At 39.8% G+C, this 15903-nt stretch overlaps 1 protein-coding gene across 3 annotated transcripts in view; it reads left to right on the top strand.

Annotated features, from left to right (window-relative positions):
- The window catches only part of LRRC7 (leucine rich repeat containing 7), a 572907-nt gene that overhangs the window by 520332 nt on the left and 36672 nt on the right, over positions 1-15903 (top strand). For all 3 annotated transcript variants that reach the window (XM_056814946.1, XM_056814945.1, XM_056814947.1), the window contains one exon: positions 12024-12248. In XM_056814946.1, coding sequence (XP_056670924.1) covers positions 12024-12248 — 225 coding nt within the window. The remainder of the gene's footprint in view (positions 1-12023; positions 12249-15903) is intronic.

Below are 15903 nucleotides of genomic sequence, written 5' to 3'. Positions count from 1 at the left end.
TTCCAAAAAAAACTCAGCACAAAAGTGGTGAACCCCCTTCCCCATATGGAGGTGCTACTCACCCTACATGTTTGAGTGGGCATCTTTTTCTTCATGTATAGGTTGACCTGCAAGGTTCCTGACCTCCTCACCAGCTCTCAAAATCTGTGATTCTAAAAAATAATATCTTAACTTTCTTCTCAAACCTGCTCGATTTTTTTACCTAAATCCAGACTAAACCACAATCCCTGATTTTCTCTTTGAGTTGTGATTTCTGTGAGTAGAATTTAGTATTTCAGATGGAAACATGGTAGAGAACAACCAAGATAAGGGATCGGGATCCAGTTAGTTCATTGGTAAGTAAGCGCCCTGCGATACTCAGGGAAAAGTTATCATTTGGATTTCCTTTTAGACCAAGTAGCCAGAGACAAAGGGCACATCCCAGACTGTGACTCCCTGAATCATCAACACACACAACACGATTCACTGGAGGCTGTTCACATCAGTTGTGAAGCAGAAACATCTTCTGATGTGTGTATCCTGATATGAATTCTAAAAATGTTTAATTAAAAACGTCTAACTTTTAAGATGCTATATGTCAATAATACTATATCATCGACCTTATTTTCTTGCATTTATTTTATGTCGAAGTAACAAAAAAGGCATAAAAGGTGATAAACTCCTGTGGATCATTTTTTCAATGAACTGACCCAGAACCTGTACATCCAGACGGCCATTTTCTCCTTCCACGTCCTCAGTCACTGTGGAAGACTCTCTCCAGGGATGCTGAGATCCCATGATCCTCTGCAGATCTCTTTCCTTGGCATCATCTTGATAGGGCACACAGAATTCTTTGAAATAGAATTAATGGTGAAAGTGAGGAAGTCAACCATTTCACTGTGGCCCACCCATCGTCTCTCAGTGCTTCACAGTTTCTACAGGATAAGTCTGATAGTCTTGCTTGACTTTGTGGAACGAGTTTTGCATTAACAATGATGCTGATTTCAAAGAAATGTATCAGCAATCTTCTTGGGTTCCAAGAATACTGAAGTTTTCAGCAGTAGACTTTGATACTTTGTCTACAGATAACTGGAAAGAAAAATATCAGAGTTTGTTATCAATCAATGTTTTCTTCAAAAAAAAAAATCTTTTGTCCAATTTCCTTGAAAGATCACAACAAATATCTTGTCTCTTGTTCATTATCCAAATTGTGTAACAAAACTTGAGCAATTTTTTTCCTATTTCTTTTTTCCAAAAATCAGTCTTTTCCTTTATCTAAATTAACTCTGCAGTCATTATTCTGAGTTAGTCATCACTTAGACAAGCCTGATCTCTTCTGTGCACGTGCCTCATAAGAAGGCACTTCCTACATTGCCAACTTTTAAATCAGTCAAGAAATCTTGTTCTTGGAATTACTTTGTCCCCATAAACTTTTTTAGATTTTTTAAGCCCTCACCTTCCATCTTATCATCAATACTGTGTATTGGTTCCAAGGCAGAAGAGTGGTGAGGATTGGGCAATGGGAGTTAAGTGACTTGCCCAGGGTCACCCAGCTAGGAAGTATCTGAGGCCACCCATAAGCTCTTTAAAAATACACCAAGGAAGTCACATCAGCCCTCTGAACCTCACTTTGCTCTTCTGTAAAATGGGGTTGACAGTACTCCCTATCACTCTATCCCAGGGATGTTGTCATGCTCAGCTGAAATACTGTATATAAAGTACTCTGTAAATGGAAGGGGGTTCTCCTATTATTTTAGATTGCTGGTCATAAGAAATTTGATATTACTATTTTGTGTATGAAAGTCACCAGTGTTTGCCCCGACATACTTTCCTATTCAGCCAGCTGTAGGCATGAGCAGTACTGGCTTCCTCTGAAGCCAGGCTGGCCCCTCCATGCTCATGCAGGTCCCTGCTAGAGCCCAGCCTTCCCCGAGCATACAGTCCATTTCTTTATAATCACATCAAAGGATCAACACACAGCCCAGCCTTCTCTCTGGCACAGCACCAAGATGCTCTTTGGCTTGAAGTGCTCACCTTCCCGCCTGAGATCTCAGAAATGGGAAGGTTAATTCTTCAACAATAGAGCACTCATGGGGTGGAAAACTGGGCATCAGGCAGAAAGAGACTGGCTCTGCCCTCCTGAGTTTTCCGTTTGCTTCCTGGGTTTCTGTGGGTCTTGAAACAAATTCAATTCACTTTTTAAACCCAAGTAAAAAGCTGACACTTGTTTGGACACCATGCTGTCGAGTCTGGGATTGTTTGGGGATATTTTCACCTTTCTTCCCACTCATGAAGATATTGCATACTTCCCTTGGAATTAAAATCAAGGCAGGGCACACATGCTCTGCACAACTAGGTAAATAGAAAATATTTGATCAAATATGTTTGCTTTTGTTCTATAGAATGTTTGACTAAATCAACAGGTATTCCTACCAAATTGTAAATTTATTCTTTTCATTATTCTGGGTGACTTTTTATTTAAATTTATTTCTTTATCACATTAAAATACCCAGTGAACTCCCTTCCTCTCTCCTCTCTCCCCATTAGAGAAGGCATCATTTGTCAAAAAGATCCATATATATATATATATATTTTTATATATATATATATATGTGTGTGTGTGTGTGTGTGTGTGTGTGTGTGTGTGTGTGTGTGTGTGTGTAATATATATATATATATTGTATAGAAAACTCTGTTATTTATTTCTATTCATCAGTTCTTCCTCTAGAAGTGGACACACACAAGTTATTCTTCAAACTGTATTTCTCTTGTTTCTGCTCATTTCACTCTTCATAATTGCTTTAGGTCTTTACACATTTTCCAAAAATTAACCTGCTCATCATTTCTTATGGTGAAGTAGTATTCTATCACAATCACATGCCACAGTTTATTTAACTATTCCCCAATTGATGAACATCCCTTCAATTTCCAGTTCTTTGCCACCAAAAAAAGAGCTGCTATAAATATTTTGGAAAATATAGTTTCTTTTCTTTTTCCCCTCTTTGTCTTAGGAAATAAACCTCATAGTGGTATTGCTGGGTCATAAGGTATACACAGTTTATAGTTCTTTGAACATAATTCTAGATTGCTCTACAAAATGGTGGGATGAATTCACAGTTCCACTAACAATGTATGTGTCCCCATTTTTCCACATCCCTATTTTTGGTCATTTTTCCCTTTTATCATTTTGACCAATCCGATAAGCATGAGATATCTCCGAGTTGTTTTGATTCGTATTTCTCTGATTCTAACTTACTAATGTAAGTTATTCAGTAAGATTAGTGATTCTAACTCACTAATGAGTTGGAACATTTTTCATATAGTTATGTATAGCTTTGATTTCTTAATCCAAAAAATGTTCAGATCTTTTGTTCATTTTTCAATTGGAGTATGGCTCATATTCTTAGGTATATGACAAAACACTTTATATTTTAGATATGAGACCTCCATCAGAGAAATTGTCTATAAAGTTTTTTCCCAACTTATTTCTTTCCTTCTAATCTTGGCTACATTCTTTTTTTGGTACCAAAAAAAATTCTTCCTTTTACATCTCACAATGTTTTTCTATCTCATTTATTCATAAATCCTTCTCCTATCTATAAATCTGATAACTAATATGTTACCTGTTCTGATTTGTTTATAATATCCTTCTTTATTCCTAAATCACTTATCCATTTTGATCTTATTTATAAATGATATAAAATACTGGGCTATATCAACTTTTAACCTGACTGCTTTCCAACTTTCCCAACAATTTTTAACAGATACTACATACCCCCTAAACTTGAATCTTTGCTTTTGTTAGGTTTTTAAAAAATTATTATTCTTTGTAGTAGCAATATGATATTTGTAGTCTGTTCTGCAAATACAGTTATTCTTAATGACCATACTTGAATGCATAATTCAATTCTGCAAATTTATTATTTAGCATATCTATTTGCATAATCCTATTATGGTGCTGAAGGTACAAAAACAAAAAAAAATCACTCTTTGCCACTATGAAGTTTAGTTTTCCAAAGAGTAGATACAAAATGCACAGAGAGAAGTGAATTTCAGGAAAAAACAGACAAACAAACAAGAGAAAAGCAGCCACAAATGAGTGTGGGATACTAAGGAAATGTTTATTAGAATGGGAAAATGTAGTCAGAGTTCAGTAAATGCTTAGTGGTTTGATGACTTCATAGAGGAGACATGACATTACTGCCCAGCCTTGAAGCAAGATAATGATTCCAAGAGGCTGGAGATGAGAAGATACTACCTTCTAGACATGAGGAAAGGATTCTAAACATCTATAGAGGTGTTTAGAGAATCACAGAAAATATAATATGGAATCAGCCTGGAAAAGTGCTGAACTGGTAAGATTATATACCTCAACCAAGTGGCCAACTGGTTACAATGGAAGTGTCATTGCAAAATGCAGCATAATGTGGTGAATTGAGGATCAGATTTGGTATCCAAAAGTCTTGGACTCAAATCCTGCATCTTATACCTTCTAGAAGTGTGGTTGAGCAATTAGGCAATTCATATGTCTCTGGGTCTCAGTTTCTTCACCTATAAAATGAGGCAGTTATTCTATTTGGTCTAGAAGGTCCATTCTAGCTCTAAATCTATGATCCTAGACTATTATATCTATTTCCTATCATTTTAAAAGAATATGGCTCCACTCATGTATGGTGTGAGCCAATGAAATTCCAATTCTTTGTTCCCACAAAAAAAGAGCTGCTATTAATATTTTTGTACAAGGAGATCCTTTCCCCCTTTTTATATTCTCTTTAGGATACAGACCCAGTAATGATATTACTGAATCAAAGAGTATGCCCAGTTTTATAGCCCTTTGAGCTAGTTCCAAACTGTTCTCCAGAATGGTTAGATTAGTCCACAACTCCACTAATAATGTATTAGCGTCCCAATTTTATCACATCCCCTCTAACTTGCATCACTTTCCTTTACAGTCATATTGGCCAATTTGATAGGGTTAAAGTGGTACCCCAGAGTTGTTTTAGTTTGCATTTCTCTAATCAAGATTCATTAAGAACATTTTTCATATGATTATTGATAGCTTTGATTTCTTCATATGAAAACTGCTTATTCATATCCTTTGACTATTTGTCAGTTGGGGGAATGGCTTGTGTTATTTTAATTTGATGGAATTCTCTACAAATGTGAGAAATTGCACCTTATAAATAAGAGTAGTGATAATGATCATCCTTGCTTCATCCCTGATGCTATTGGAAAAACTTTTAACACTCCCATTGCAGATGATGCTTGCTGATGGTTTTATATAGATACTCCTTTTTTTAAACCCTTACCTTCCATCTTGAAATCAATACTGTATATTGGTTCCAAGGCAGAAGAGTGAGATACTCTTTATTTTAAGGAATGGCCCATTTATTCCTGTGCTTGCTAATGGTTTTAATAGGAATGAGTGTTGTATTTTATTGGAGGCTTTTTTCTGCATCTCTTGAGGTAATCATATAATTTCTATTAGTTGGGTTATTGATATGGTCAATTATGCTCAGAGTTTTCCTAATATAAAATCAGCCCTTCTTTCCTGGTATAAATCCCACCTGGTCATAGTGAATAATCCTTGTGATATATTGCTGTAGTCTCCTTACTAGTATTTTAATTATGTTTCCATCTATATTCATTAATGAAATTGGCCTATAATTTTCTTTCTCTGTTTTTAATCTTCCTGGCTTAGGTATCAGCACCATATTTGTATTATAAAAAAATTGGGAGAATGATTGTTCTTTAAATTTTTGATAGAACTCATTTGTGAATCCATCTGGTCCTGTGGGTGTTTTCTTAGGGAGCTTATTAATGGTTTGTTCAAGTTATTTTTCTGAAATGGGATTATTTAAGTATTCTATTTCCTCCTTTGTTAGTCTGGGCAATTTATATTTTGTGTAAATATTCATCCATTTCACTTAGATTGTCAGATTTATTGACATATAATTGGGCAAAATAGCTCCTAATGATGCTTCTAATTTCCTCTCCATTGGTGGTGAATTCACCCTTTTAATTTTGGATACTGGTAATTTGAACTCCTTATTTCCTTTCTTACTCAAATTAGCCAAAGCTCTTTCTATTTGGTTTTTTTTTCATAAAACTAACTCCTAGTCTTATTTATTAGTTTAATGGTACTCTTACCTTCAATTTTATTAATTTCTCTTTTGATTTTTAGGATTTCCAACTTAGTCTTTAATTGGAGATTTATAATTCATTCTTCTTCTAGTTTATTTTAATTGCATGCCCAATTCATTGATCAGTGTTTTCTCAATTTTATTAATGTGTTTAGAGATATAAATTTTCCCCTTAGTACTACTCTGGTTGAATCCCACAAATTTTGATATGTTCTCTCCTCATTGTCATTCTCTTTAATGAAATTATTGATTATTTCTATAATTTCTTCTTTGACCCACCCTTTTTTTAGCATTAGATTATTTAGTCTCCAATTAATTTTTACTTGTATTTCTATGGACTCTTTTATTATAATTTTATTGATATATTTTATTATATTAATATTATATATAATATATTTTACTATATTAATAATTATTTTTATTATTTTGTTATTATATTTCATATGATCTGAAAAGGATGCACTTATTATTTCTGCTTTTCTGCATTTGGTTGTGAAGTTGTATGCCCTAATACAGTCATTTTTTTGTGTGCCATGTACTTCTGAAAAGAGGGCATATTCCTTTTTATTCTTATTTGATTTTCTCCAGACATCCGTTAAATCTAACTTTTCAAAAATTTTATTTTATTCACTTCTTTTTTATTTATTTTTTGGTTTGATTTATCTAGATGTGAGAGGGGAACATTAAGGTCCCTCTTTATTATGGTTTCACTATTCATTTCTACTTAAAGCTAATTTAATTTCTCCATCAAAAATTTAGATGCTATACCATTTGGGTACATATATATTTAATATTTCTTCATTGTCTATGGAACTTTTATCAAGATGCAATTTCCTTCCATAATTCTTTTAATTAGATCTATTTTTGCATTAGTTTTGTCCAAGATCATGATTGCTACTCCTGCTTCTTTATTCTGTGTGCATCTCCCTACCTCAAATGTGTTTCTAATAAATAATATATTGAAATTTTTAATCTACTCTGCTACTAAATGGTTCCTTTTTATGGATGAGTTCATCCTGTTCACATTCAATGTCATGATTACCAACCATTTGTTCCCCTTCTTCTTATTTCACTCTTTGATACTGCTCTGTCTTGCTCTTTTCATTCTGCCCCACCCCACAAGTATTTTGCTTTAATCACCTTCCCCACTACCCTCTCCTTTCTATTTCACACCCCCCTTGTCTTATTCCTTTCCTACTTCTTTATAAGGTAAAGTAGAATTCTATACCAAAAAAGGGAATCATTGTTATTCCCTCTCTGAGCAAGTTCTGATGAGAGTAAGATTTAAACATTGCCCATCACCACACTTACCCTTCACTGTAATAATTATTTCACACCTCTTTAGGTGAGATAATTTATTCCATTCCACCTCTCTTTTCCCTTTTCTCTCAGTACTATCCTACTTTAAACCCTATGATTTTTTTTTGGCATATCATGTCATCCTAATCAACTTACTCCTGCATCCTCTCTAGGTATACTTCTTCTAACTGCTCTAATACTGATAAACATTTTAAAAGTTGCAAATGCCATCTTTCCATGTAGGAATATAAAGAGTTTTACTTTATTGAATCCCTTAAATTTTCTCTTTCTTGCTAATATTTTTAACCTTCTCTTGAGTCTTGTATTTGAACATCAAATTTTCTGTTTAGGTCTGGTCTTTTCATCAATAAAGCTTGAAAATCTTCTTGTTAAATGACCATTTTTTTCCTTAAAAGAAAATATTCAGTTTTGTGAGGTAATTGATTCTGGGTTGCAAACCTAGTTCCTTTGCCTTCTGGAATATCTTATGTTTCAAGCCTTCAGATCCTTTAATGTGGAATTTGCTAATCCTGACTGTGGCTTCATGATATTAGAATTGTTTCTTTCTGTCTGCTTGCAGTATTTTCTCTTCAACATAGGAGCTCTTGAATTTGGTTCCAGTGTTCCTGGGGTATACATTTGATTTATTAAAGGAGGTGATTGATAGATTCCTTCAATTTCTATTTTACTCTCTTGTTCAAGAATATCTAGGCAATTTTCTTTAATTGTTTCTTATAATTTGTCTAGGTTTTGTTTTCTTTTGTTTTTTTTAATCATGGCTTTCAGGTAGTCTAATAAGTCTTAAATTGGTTCTCCCAGATCTGCTTTCTAGCTCAATTGTTTTTTTAATGAGATATTTCATGTGTTCTATTTTTTTCATTCTTTTGGTTTTGTTTTATTGCTTCTTAATGTCTTATGGAGTCATTAGCTTCTTCTTGCCCAATTCTAATTTTTAAGAAATTATTTTCTTCTGAGAACATTTAAACTTCCTTTTTTATTTGGCCAGTTCTTTTTAAGAAACTCTTTTTTCATTGGATTTTTGTCCCTTTTTCCATTTGGCTTTACATTGCTTTCATTTCTCTTCTTCATTTTTCTCTGCTTCTCTTATTTAACTTCTGAAATCCTTTTAGAGCCCTTCCAGAACCTGAGACCAATGCCTATTTTTATTTGAAGTTTTGCATTTGGCTTTATTGATCTCACTGTCCCCCTCTGAGTTTGTGTCTTGCTCTTCTTTGCCTCTATAATAATTTTTTGTGACTAGATGGTTTTTTTGGGGGGAGGGATGATGTTGGATCATTTTCCTATCCTTTTTTTTTCAAACTTTAATTTTTATCTTAAAGGTGGGCTGTGTTCTCAAGGTAGAGAGGGCATTCTCTTAAACATCAGTTTTTTCTTGCTGCTAACATCAGCTCTAGTTCTGGGTTTCTTCAAGTTTCAGTTCTTCCAGGAGGGTATGATGACCTGTGGGCAGGGAGCTCTGAAAGCACCTCCCACTGCTGATTCAACTTCCACCTAGGAATGCTAATGGGTTGTAGGATTCAGAGCACTATGAATTACCTTGTGCTGGGATTCAGGACCTAATCTCAGACTTGAGCAGGATCTTTGGCCTTAATTCTGGGTCTACACCAGTTGGGCACACCATAAACTACCCTGTGCTAGGACTTGGAACTTCAAAGGGTTGCGCTGCTACTGGCTCGGGCAGGATCTCAGGGTCTCTAAGTTGGCCTGGGTCCAGGTTCAGGACCCTGAGCAATAGTTATGGAGTAGGAGAGCTTGCTTTTGGACTTGCACTGATACTCGTTGATGTGGCCTTACTGTGGGCTACTTGACTTCAGTGAATCAGACCCTCTCTGCCTACCTTTCAAATTATTTTCTGCAAGAAAATTGCTTCACTCTATCCTCTTATTGGTACTATCATGCAGTATTTATTTTGAAGCATTAATTTAAGTTTAGTGGGAGAGGATTCTCAGAGTAGTTCAAGGTTTCTAGACCTCTATTCCTCCATTTTGCCTATGCCACCATTTTGATACCTTTTTTAATACCAATATTTCATTTTATTTAATTACTTCAATGGACATGTATATGATATCCCTGTTGTAAGTATTGTCCCTAATCATCTCCCATTCATAGTTTCACAATCTGTCCTTGCCTTCCCATCTTAGGGGATCTTATCCATTTGGGGACAAGTCTATGGTACTATTGGTAGAGTGAATTCCCAAAGAGGAAGGAGGAATTCCCAGGAATAATAATAGCTGTAGTTAACATCTGTATAGCACTTATTATGTGCCAGGCACTATGCTAAGTGCTTTATAATTATCTCATTTTGTCCTTACAACAACCCTGAGAAAGAAATATTGTAATGATCGCTATTTTACAAATAGGAAAACTGAGACAGAGAGGTTAAGTGATTTGCCCAGGATCACACAGCTAAGAAGGAGTCTAGATAAACTTAGTTCTGCTCTACATCCTTCTAGCCCTATTGTCACCTAACTGATAATAATCTTAAATAGTTGCCTGGGAAAGTGCCAAATTAAGTGACTTGTCCATGGGCACACAGCCAGTGTTTTTCAGAAACAGGATTTGATTTGAACCCAGAAATTCTTGATTCCAAGGACATATCTCCAGCCACTGCTTCTTGCTACATTTTTCCATGTTCTCTAGATTATATCCTCCTAGAAAGGCTTCAACCAAGGTGTTCAGTTTCCCTCTCAGTATTTCAACTTTAAATTATCGAATTCCAAATCTATTGAAAAAAATTATGAATTTACATTCAGATAAACTGATTTCAAATTCCACTGATTACTAACTGTATAGTCAGGTGTATCAGCTAACCAGTTAGAATTTTGGTTTTCTACCCTTTTTTTTAAAAAATGAGAATAGTATTTTCATTACCAGCCTCACAAGACCATAAGAAAATGGCTGAAAACTTTAAAGCATAGAAATGTGAGGAATTTTTGTCTTTTTTTATCTAAATCTATAATTTGATTGGTATAGAGGAGAAATAGTAGTCGTCTTCATGCTTTTTTTTTCAACTTACACTCCTGGAAGTAAAAAGAGTTTGGAGAATGTTAGTCCCCCATATTTGTGTTTCCTTGCCTATAAATTACATGCACGTACTATCCTGTTCATAATGTTATTCATTATAGAAGTCACTAATTTCGAAAGGATGAAATCATAGTTGATCCTAGGGTTGACAGGAAGCCATTTTGCTTATTGTTGGAGAGTGGAATGAAGAGGGGACAGACTTTGGGCAGGAAGGTAAATGAGAAGGCTAATGCAAAAAAAAAAAAGGTTATTGCAGTAGTGATGTGATTTGAACTCTTGTGGCAACTGTGAGTAGAGACCTATTAGAGAGACAAAGGGAGAGAAATGTCAAGATTTTCCAAGCGAGTGGCCCTATGGAGTGAGGGAGAGGGAAGAACCCATTGTGATACTGAAGTTGTGAACCAGGGGGATAGGAAGGTGCCCTCAACAGTCCTAGGGAATTTGGAGAGAAAAAATGAAAATAGAATGAATTTGCCATTAGTCACAACTCATCCACACATGCTCATCTTCTGCAATTCACTCAATCCCAGCCAAAATGAAAAAAGGAGTAATCCAAACTCTGCTAAGTCCCACTCCCTGCCCACCCCGGGGTGCTGCTCAACCAGAAAGGGAGCTGAGGGTGAAAGGAATGAATGCAGTTGGGGGCTAGCAATGGGACTTCAGTTGATCAGTTGCTGCCCTCATAGTGGTCAGGTGATTGCTGCCCTGAGATGCTAAAACTTGGCTTATCAGAGGAGAGTTGGGGAGCTCACATGGCAGAGGGAAGATTTGGAGGCTGCCATGCTGGGGAGAAGCCCCCAAGTTGGTGGTAGCAGGAAGGCTAGAAGGTGGCCTTTCTCACCTTCTAGTTGCATGATCACACACCCCTTGGAATCAAGTCATAACCTCTCCCAGGTCCCTCTGCCCAACACACACCTACACACACACACACACACACACACACACACACACACACACACACACACACACACACACACACACGAAGGGAACTCCTAGGGCAAAAATTCCCTCCACAATGCAGATTGACAAATCATCTGTAACTTGGGTTCTAAAAGAATGAGCTGGGCCACCAAGGACTTAAGGGGCTTCCCAGTGCAAGTGTATGGCTGTTGGAGGAAGCCCTGGAATCCGACTTGGCCTGACCCCAAGGCCATCCCTCTACTGAGCCTGCCCCTGCCCCTCTGTGCTGCCTCTAGAATGTGATTGTTCCTAATTGTTGAGCAGTTGCTGGGTGTCTCAGGTGGCAGCAGCCAGGTCCTGGAAGAGAGCAGAGCCTGGCATCTTAAGGCTTTTCGGGCTGAATCCCAGGAGTCCCCGTGACAGCCAGAATATTCCCTCCCAGGGCTCCAGATGCCTGCAGATTTCCTGCGTCTCCTTCCCCCTGGGATTCTCTTCCACCCAAGCCTGGCTCCTTGGTCATCGTCGTCCTCGTTCTGGCCAGAAGCTCGATGATGCCAGGCTGCTCTGGGCATGCTGGATTCTTCCTCTGGTCCTGGCTGTTGTCACCTGCTTCCGGCTCCTTGTCCCAGGACTGACGGAGTCTTCTTCTCCCCATAGGCAGGCAGCCATATCCAGACCCTGATGGGCTCTCAGAGCCTCCAGCATCGGAGTCGGGAGCAGCAGCAGCCCTACGAAGGCAATGTCAACAAGGTGACCATTCAGCAGTTCCAGTCCCCGTTGCCCATTCAGATCCCCTCCTCACAGGCTTCCCGGGGACCTCAGCCTGGACGGTGCTTAATTCAAACTAAAGGGCAGAGGAGTATGGACGGGTACCCAGAGCAGGTGAGCTGCCCTCGCCACTGAGTCCACGGTTTTCCTTGTCCTTCCTGCATCGGTCATTTCAGCTCCCCCCACCAAGTGAAAGGCTGTCACCCCTCCAAGGGGTTCCTTTGGAGCTGATGACTGCTGTTGGGAGGGGGAGGGGGCATGCTATTGTGGGGAGGCAGAGGGGCTTAGGTCGTGGTCTGGAATCCCAGCTCCCACCCTTCCTGACTGGGTGACCAGCGGCAAGTCACCTCAGCTCCCTGAGCCAGAGGAGAGAGACGAGAATAGTCGCAGCCTCACTTATTTCACGGGATGCCGTGGAGAAGCAAGTTATGGAAATGTGAGCTATGGTGCTCCTGAGCTATGGGCTGAGGCACCTATACCCTGGAGGCTCCAGAGGCGTCTGGCATTCCCACTACCCAAAGGACAGGGAGGCACCGCAAGGACCCATTTTTTAAAATCAGGCAACACATTCACTCCCATGCTGTGTGGGCAGCCTGGGATAACAGAGCCCTGACCATAGAGGGCGGCTGGCCTGGAAGCCCTGAATTCAAATCCCACCTCTAAACTGGACTTGTTATATGACCCTGGGCAAGTGAATGAGGCTCAAGGTTCTTCCAGCTGCCTCAGAGGGCTCCCCTCTAAGTCTGCACTGGAGAAGAGAGTTCTCCTCACTCGAGAAAGCCCATGAAATCTGCTACACATTCATGATTCTTATATTAAAATCTATGCAAACATAGGTGCATCTATACATTCTCACCCTGACTTCAGTGTCAATACTTGAGAGGGTTGGGAATCCCATTGACGATGGCATTCCAGAGATGCAGATCGCAGCCCCTCCACACCTTCCATCTTGGGTGGCTTTCATCCTTATCTCTGAGGAAGAGGGATTCTGGGAGAAATTGAAGCTGTGTAAAGGCAATAATATCAATAAGACATTTTGAAACATTAAAAAAATCTATATACACTGTAAGGCTATACGTGCCCCCACCCCTGCTCCCCCAGCACCAAGCCTTCTGATGTCCCACTGGTACATGTGGACACTCCTGTCTGGCACCTTGCTCTCAACAAGCAGCCCCCCTTCTCTTTGAGTGGTAGACGCACACATGCATATCTACACTCTCTCCCCCAGTGTTGGTGCTATTTAACAGACACCTCAGAGAGGTCATGAGGGTGAAAATGTAGAACAAAAAATGCCCCCTTGTTTCGATCGATGAAAATGGGGGGAGCCCTGCTCACGACATGCTATGAATAGTCAGAAGCCACCCCGAAAAATCAAAAGGGCGGATCTCTTCAGCTCTGCCCATCCCGTGACTCGCAATAGAAGACGAAGGGAGCCAAAATCATTCTAGAGCCCTGAACAGGATTCTCTTCTCTTCAGGAGTAAAAGCGAGGAATCAAAATGTTCTTTTTCTGATAAAAGTGAATCCGCCCCATTCGCATCACTTAGGTTTGTTCCTCTTGTCATTGGTCGAGCGTTCATGGACGTTCTTGCCCAGATTTCTTTGACACCAGAGTTTTCCCACCTCACTGTTCCTTGGCCACAACTTCCCGTATCTTCCCACCCCGTTTTTTAGAGCACATCAGACCCAGCTAGCCTAATTCTCGAGCACCTTCATTTATGTTGGCTTCACGGATCTTTTCATCATCATGCTGGATGACTTCATCCAAACAATGTTTGTTCTCTTCTCATCTGATCGCTGATGTTTAGGATGTTATGAGGGGAAAAGGCCACCGTCCCCACTGGGGAATCTGAACAGCTATTCCGTTTTGTGCACAGGTTTAGGGCTTTCACAGTGACTTAAGCATCTGTTTCCATCAGAGGCACCACAGCCCTGCCTGGCTTCAGAACCATCACGGGATCTGCATTCCAAGTATCATTAGCTCCACCTCTATAGCCTCTCTGCCACCCAAGCCCAGTCGAGCCTTCATGGCCTCTTGGGTAGAATATTGCAGTAGCCTCTTACCTGGTCTTCCTGCCTCCCATCTCTCTGGCCTCTCCAATCTGTCCTCCATCCTGCCACCATGGTGATCCTGCGGAAGCTCAGGGTCTGCCTCCCCTGGTCAGTACCAGGAGCTCCTAAGCTCTTCTGGGATCAAGGACCAGCCGCTCCACTTAGCTGTCACAACCTGACTCCAACCTGCCTTTTTGCTAGACGTGCCTCCCCTTCGCAGATGGCCCAACTGGCTTCTTTGGGGTTCCTGGTATCTGACTCTTCACTGCTGATCCCAGTGACTGAGCCCCTGCCTGGGACACTGGCCTTCTTCCTGAACCCTTCTCAATCCCGCCCTTCCTCCTCAGTGCTGACTCTCTGGCCCTACTTATTCCTACGTGTTTGGACTCTATTTAGTCATTGAGGAAGCTAAATGCGCTGGGCTTATCTCCTTCTTTAGCGCTACTTCCACTTCCTTTTCATCCTGCCTTTTGCCCTTCTCCGAGGCAGGGAAGGCAGAAGTTATAACGGTTCGGTCTGCCGGCTCTCTTGGTCCCTTATCTCGGGCCATTGGCTCCAATCGTCATTCTTGTCCCTTCTTTGATCTTCATCTTTTCCTCGACACGGCTTTTTTTAAGCCTGCTTTGCTTTTTCTTGGTGTTCTTCATAGGACTGTGTGATGCGCTTGTAATTGTTCCCCTGACCCAGCCCTGAAGATTCGGTCTTCACGACATGCCGCTTTCAAGTGCAAATCCCTTGATGTGTTTCCTGAACAGCGCTACGGCTTCATCCTTTTCTCTGGCCAAATCACCGATTCTCCTTCAGCTTCTTTGGCGGCCCTGAGCACCCCCCTTTCTCCTCAAGCTCGGGCCACCCCTTCGGAGGTGTCCCCGGAAGCTCACTCCCCAGGAACAAATCAGGGAAGTGTGAGAACTGAAGGCAAGCAGGACAAACACAAGGGAAAAGAAATTCCAAATGACATTATAAGCCAAAGCCAATCCCCAAACAATTCCAAGTTTCCTGCCTCTATGAGTCGCCTGAAGTTTGTCATGCCAGGGACAAAATGGTTGAGCTGGAAATACATTGTCGCCATCCCAATTGTTATTCTCCTACATTTATGATGCCCGTGAAACATCTCTCCTTACTACTAACAGTCTGTCTGAGCCATGAGCCGGCAGAATGGAGAGAATGGCAGACTTAGAGGCATCGAGACATCCGTGCAAATCCCATCTCCTTCCATGATCAAGTGTCCTCAATTTAGCTTCAGTCTCTTCAGCTTTAAAATGGGTATAATCAAAAAATATTCCAAATTAATTGAATAAAATTTTTTAATTCAATAAAAAAAAGAAAATGGGTATAATCATAGTTAATCCTATTTATTCTCCAGGGAGTCATTAGGATCCAATGAGATAAAGCAACTTGCAAACCTCAAAGAATTATATAAGTACTTGAAGTTTTATTTACACTCACACACACACACACACACACACACACACACACACACACACACATGGCAACAGACCTTTCTAGTGATGTTATTAAGCTGACAAACAGCTGGATCGCTACCCCCGAGCAGAAAACCACCGACTCCTGCTCTTCCGACCTTCTTCTGCTCCTCACTGTATGAGCTCCCCTGATGGGTTGTGAGACGCTCTTACACACCAACAACCCTGAGAAAACAAACAGCTTCTTCCTCCTCAAAGCATCCAGCTCTCTCCTCTTTAGGGAGAATTTTGAGA

The sequence above is a fragment of the Monodelphis domestica genome, chromosome 2, assembly GCF_027887165.1.
Source record: "Monodelphis domestica isolate mMonDom1 chromosome 2, mMonDom1.pri, whole genome shotgun sequence".
Taxonomy (NCBI): domain Eukaryota; kingdom Metazoa; phylum Chordata; class Mammalia; order Didelphimorphia; family Didelphidae; genus Monodelphis; species Monodelphis domestica.
This window is presented reverse-complemented; position numbering and strand designations above follow the sequence as displayed.